The sequence below is a fragment of the Erinaceus europaeus genome, unplaced genomic scaffold, assembly GCF_950295315.1.
Source record: "Erinaceus europaeus unplaced genomic scaffold, mEriEur2.1 scaffold_1133, whole genome shotgun sequence".
NCBI lineage: Eukaryota > Metazoa > Chordata > Mammalia > Eulipotyphla > Erinaceidae > Erinaceus > Erinaceus europaeus.
In genome coordinates, this window is record NW_026647546.1 from 166 (window position 1) to 5,662 (window position 5,497).

General features: G+C 65.0%; 1 protein-coding gene across 1 annotated transcript; it reads right to left on the reverse strand.

The window, feature by feature from the left end:
• Window positions 1-1,203: 1,203 nt before the first annotated feature.
• Window positions 1,204-4,835, reverse strand: MRGPRG (MAS related GPR family member G). Its single transcript, XM_016193765.2, has 2 exons — window positions 4,700-4,835; window positions 1,204-2,454 (listed from the first exon to the last, which is right to left on the reverse strand). Exon 2 carries the CDS (start codon window positions 2,432-2,434, stop codon window positions 1,577-1,579), a length of 858 nt encoding a protein of 285 aa, XP_016049251.2. The 5' UTR covers window positions 2,435-2,454; window positions 4,700-4,835; the 3' UTR covers window positions 1,204-1,576.
• Window positions 4,836-5,497: the final 662 nt, after the last annotated feature.

Here is a 5,497-nt window from a genome sequence, read left to right on the forward strand (position 1 = left end):
GGAGAGAACTCGGCCGGACTCAGCCTGGCTGCTACTCCCTCAGCGACATGGGAGAGAGATGACGCAGGAACTCATGGTGGCAGCGTGGTAATGCAAAAGGATCTATTGATCAGAGAGGCCAACGCTTTTATAGGATAAAACCGGAAGTGGCAAGTCGGAAACGGAAATGGCCAGGAAAGGGGGTGGAGAAAGGCAAAAGGCAGGCTGGGAAGGTGGACGCTTCCTTAGCAGTGGTTTGGAGGGTTTTACCCGGTGGGATTAATGTCGCCCTGCAGGCAGGGCGGGTCTCGAGGTAGAAAGAAGATAGATCAGTGGGATGGGTGGGGATCTTCCAAGCAAAACAATGATTCTGTAAATAGGCCATGGTGTCAGCAATGCAGGGGGGCTGGCTTAGCGCCGACACGGCCCCCAGACCCATGGCACTTCTGCTTATCGGAGAGACGCCACCGACGGTGCCCAGGCTCTGGGCTTCAGACTGGCCCTCCCACTGCCCGCGGCTCCCTCCCGGTGGCCGGCTTCCGACTTGCCTGTCACGAACGGCGACCTTGGGGTGACCTTCCCTGCTACCTGCACCCGGCCTGCCCAGTGCTGAGAACACTTCGGTGGGGGTGAGGGTGGGGCGACGGCGGTGGAGGCCTGAGGGCAGCAGCAGGGGTGCAGCAGCCAGTGCTGGCTGGCGGCCTCACTGCCCGCGGGCTCTCCGGGCACCGGCCGGGTGAGAATTCCCCTGCAAGGCCTCCCTTCCACACACCTGCTTCCCTTTCCCTCCCTCGGCCGGCGTGGCAGCCGGGCAGCTCCCTGCGGTGAGCTGTGGTGGTGGTCTGTCAGGCACGCCTGCCGCACCGCAGAGACCCCCGTTCCCTCCTGGATTTGCTGCACCCCTTTCTCCCTGTGCCCCCCAAGAGCCTCCTTCATTTAAGATTTTATTTAGGATTTTTAAAAGATTTGTTTATTCAGTGAGAGGGACCAGAGCACCTCTCTGGCTCTGTGTGGTGCTGGGATTGAACCCAGGGCTTCAGCCTTGCAGAACCCATGCTCTACCCACTGAGCTCCCCACCCCCCAATATTCACTGTAGGGTTTGGCTATTAGGAATACGGGGGGGGGGGGGGGGGAGTGTCTTTGGGGTGGGGCAGGAGTGAGGAGAGGGTGAAGCCTGGGGCCCAAGCACCTCCCGCAGGGGGGCGGCTCCTCCAGGAAGCCCTTCTGTGAAGCCTCCGGGCACCATCTGGTGGCCTGCGCGGGGACTGCAGGGGAGCTGTGGGCTGCGTGGCCAGTTTGGGACGGTGGGTGTCGGGGGGTCTCTGTGACCATTTCTGGAGGCCTGGCGACCTCAGTATCTGCCCTTCAGACACCGGCCACCAAGCCCTCAAGCGTCGTGTGACAGGGTGGGGGCGCTGCGAGCTGGTGGCTATGGGGGGGCAGGTGGGTGCCCGTCCCTCCCAGAGCCCCCTCCTGGCCTCCTGGTCCACACCGGGACTCGGAACCCCCTGGCTCTGTCCCCGGCCCGTGGGCCCCCAGGGCTCACGGGTGGGGGGCCTGGGTGCTGAGGGCCTGGAGAGGGATGGCCAGAGGGACCTACATGACGCCCATGGGCAGGGCCACCCCCCCAGCACTCCCCGGGGCGGCCTCCCCCAGGGCCCTCTGGAGGACTATGCGCAAGGGCTCCCTCCGGCAGGGCTGGTGGCCAGCGGCGAAGTAGAGGAGGGGCCTGGCGCTGGCATGGACGCAGGCCAGCAACGTGGCGAAAGGCTGGAAGGGGGACAGCAGCAGATGCAGCAGCGGCCGCAGGCTCCAATGCAGCACGTAGGGCAGGCCGCAGAAGGGCAACAGCAGCGCCGAGCCCAGCACCATGCCGTACAGGGGTGGCCGGCCTCGCCGGGAGCAGCAGCAGACCCAGAGGCAGAGCAGCAGGCCGGCCCCGCAGGCCACGGCGCCGAGCGCCAGCAGCCAGACCAGGGCCGCCACGTGCGAGCGCAGGCAGCCCAGTAGCCCCCGGCCGGGGCCCAGCAGGCCGCAGGCCTTCGCGGGCAGCAACGCCGCCAGGGGCCCCAGCACCCAGGCCAGGCCGCCCAGCATGGCCGTGGTGACGGCCGGGCGCCGGGCCCAGCAGCCGGGCAGCAGGAGCCCCAGACAGCGCTCCAGGCCCAGCACGGCCAGCAGCCACAGCGCAGCTGACAGGAACATCATGGTGACCGGGACGTGCAGGTCGTGCGCCGCGCCCAGTGCCCACTGAGCCGCCGAGAAGCCCAGGTGGCAGCCCAGGAACAGGAGGTCGGCGGCCGCCAGGTGCAGCAGGTAGAGGGACAGTGGGCCCCGGCGCACGTGCAGGCCCAGCTGCCACAGCACCAGCGCGTTGGCCACCAGCCCTGCGAGCGCCACCAGCAGGCCCAGGTAGAACACGACGTTGACAAAGGTCCTCCACATGCCCAGCATCCTGTGCGGTGGGCGTGGCCCTGCGGGAGACACAGTGGAATGGGGGGCCTGGAGGTGGGGAGGGGAGAGTCACACAGGGTGGCTGTTCCCACCTAGGAGCTCAGGGCTGTCCCCACCTAGGGGCTCAGGACTGTCCCCACCTAAGAGCTCAGGGCTGTCCCCACCAAGGGGCTCAGGACTGTCCCCACCTAGGAGCTCAGGACTGTCCCCACCTAGGAGCTCAGGACTGTCCCCACCTAGGAGCTCAGGGCTGTCCCCACCTAGGGGCTCAGGACTGTCCCCACCTAAGAGCTCAGGGCTGTCCCCACCTAGGAGCTCAGGACTGTCCCCACCTAGGAGCTCAGGACTGTCCCCACCTAGGAGCTCAGGACTGTCCCCACCTAGGAAGCTCAGGGCTGTCCCCTCCTAGGAGCTCAGGACTGTCCCCTCCTAGGAGCTCAGGACTGTCCCCTCCTAGGGGCTCAGGACTGTCCCCTCCTAGGAGCTCAGGACTGTCCCCACCTAGGGGCTCAGGACTGTCCCCTCCTAGGAGCTCAGGGCTGTCCCCTCCTAGGAGCTCAGGACTGTCCCCTCCTAGGAGCTCAGGGCTGTCCCCTCCTAGGAGCTCAGGACTGTCCCCTCCTAGGAGCTCAGGGTTGTCCTCACTGGAAGCTCAGGACTGTCCCCACCTAGGAGCTCAGGGTTGTCCCCTCCTAGGAGCTCAGGACTGTCCCCACCTAGGAGCTCAGGACTGTCCCCACCTAGGAAGCTCAGGGCTGTCCCCACCTAGGAGCTCAGGACTGTCCCCTCCTAGGAAGCTCAGGGCTGTCTCCTCCTAGGAGCTCAGGACTGTCCCCTCCTAGGAGCTCAGGACTGTCCCCACCTAGGGGCTCAGGACTGTCCCCTCCTAGGAGCTCAGGACTGTCCCCACCTAGGGGCTCAGGACTGTCCCCTCCTAGGAGCTCAGGGCTGTCCCCTCCTAGGAGCTCAGGACTGTCCCCTCCTAGGAGCTCAGGGCTGTCCCCTCCTAGGAGCTCAGGACTGTCCCCTCCTAGGAGCTCAGGGCTGTCCTCACTGGAAGCTCAGGACTGTCCCCACCTAGGAGCTCAGGGCTGTCCCCACCTAGGAGCTCAGGGTTGTCCCCACCTAGGAGCTCAGGACTGTCCCCTCCTAGGAAGCTCAGGACTGTCCCCTCCTAGGAAGCTCAGGGTTGTCCCCACCTAGGAGCTCAGGACTGTCCCCTCCTAGGAAGCTCAGGGCTGTCCCCTCCTAGGAGCTCAGGACTGTCCTCTCCTAGGAAGCTCAGGACTGTCCCCACCTAGGAGCTCAGGGTTGTCCCCTCCTAGGAGCTCAGGACTGTCCCCTCCTAGGAGCTCAGGACTGTCCCCACCTAGGAGCTCAGGACTGTCCCCTCCTAGGAGCTCAGGACTGTCCCCACCTAGGAGCTCAGGACTGTCCCCACCTAGGAAGCTCAGGGCTGTCCTCACTGGAAGCTCAGGACTGTCCCCACCTAGGAGCTTAGGACTGTCCCCTCCTAGGAGCTCCGGGCTGTCCCCTCCTAGGAGCTCAGGGCTGTCCCCACCTAGGAGCTCAGGACTGTCCCCTCCTAGGAAGCTCAGGGCTGTCCCCTCCTAGGAGCTCAGGACTGTCCCCTCCTAGGAAGCTCAGGGCTGTCCCCTCCTAGGAAGCTCAGGACTGTCCCCTCCTAGGAGCTCTGGGCTGTCCCCACCTAGGAGCTCAGGACTGTCCCCTCCTAGGAGCTCCGGGCTGTCCTCACTGGAAGCTCAGGACTGTCCCCTCCTGGGAGCTCAGGACTGTCCCCTCCTAGGAGCTCAGGACTGTCCCCTCCTGGGAGCTCAGGACTGTCCCCTCCTAGGAGCTCAGGGCTGTCCCCTCCTAGGAGCTCCGGGCTGTCCCCACCTAGGAGCTCAAGGCTGTCCCCACCTAGGAGCTCAGGGCTGTCCCTACCTAGGAGCTCAGGACTGTCCCCACCTAGGAGCTCCGGGCTGTCCTCATCTAGGAGCTCAGGGCTGTCCCCACCTAGGAGCTTTGCGCTGTCCTCACCTAGGAGTTCCGGGCTGTCCCCACCTAGGAGCTCAGGACTGTCCCCTCCTAGGAAGCTCAGGATTGTCCCCTCCTAGGAAGCTCAGGGCTGTCCCCTCCTAGGAGCTCAGGACTGTCCCCTCCTAGGAGCTCTGGGCTGTCCTCACCTGGCAGCTCTGGGACCTCCCCACTCCCTGTCTGGGGTGTTGGTGTCCTTGGGGTGCAGAGGGTTGTGCTCCTCACCTGGGGCAGGTGGTGGGAGGGGGTGGAGCCTTGTCACCTGCTGATGCACCTCTGTCCTTCTGTCCAGCTGTCTGTCGGGGCAGCTGTGTTCACACAGGCTATCTGACCCTAAATCCCCTGGTGTCCCCCGAGGTCCGGCTGGCACTCAGGCCCCGGCCAGTTCCCTGGAAGTGGGGGTGTAACCGCCCACACTGAGGTCACCAGCACGCCCTCCCCTCCCCGCCCGGCCTGGTGCACATGGGGGTCAGCCTGGAGGGAGGAGGCGGCAGACGGGGTCATGTCCCTCCAGTGGCTTCAGGTCCAGTGTGGTCCTTGTGGGGTCACTGTGAGCTGGCTGGCCCTGCCCGGCTTCGGCCTCAGAGAGCACCCTGACCTCAGCAGTGGGTGCCTAGGATCCGGAGGGGTCACTGCTGCTGAGGGGCCCTTCCAGGGCGGGGGGCGTGAGGTGGGGGTGTGCCAGCAGGGTCCATCCACAGAGGCTCAGGTGCTGGTGTTGGAAGGGACAGTCCTTAGTTCTCCAGAGGAGAGATGGTCACAGCATGTCACAGATGGTCACAGCACGTCACTGCCTCCTCCAGCCTCCAGTCCTGGGCTGGGGTCTTGTGTGGTGAGATGCGTGAACAGGGGGCTCCTCCTGCCAACATCAGGGTGGAGGATGGGGTATCAGCAGGGTTGCCAGATGCCAGCCATCCCCCTGTACTGTGGGCCGGGCCTGGGGTGCACTCTTAGCAGTGGAGCTGTGTGGGCTTGGGACCATGGTGAGAACTGGCAGCAATTAAATAGGTAAAAAGAGGAAGA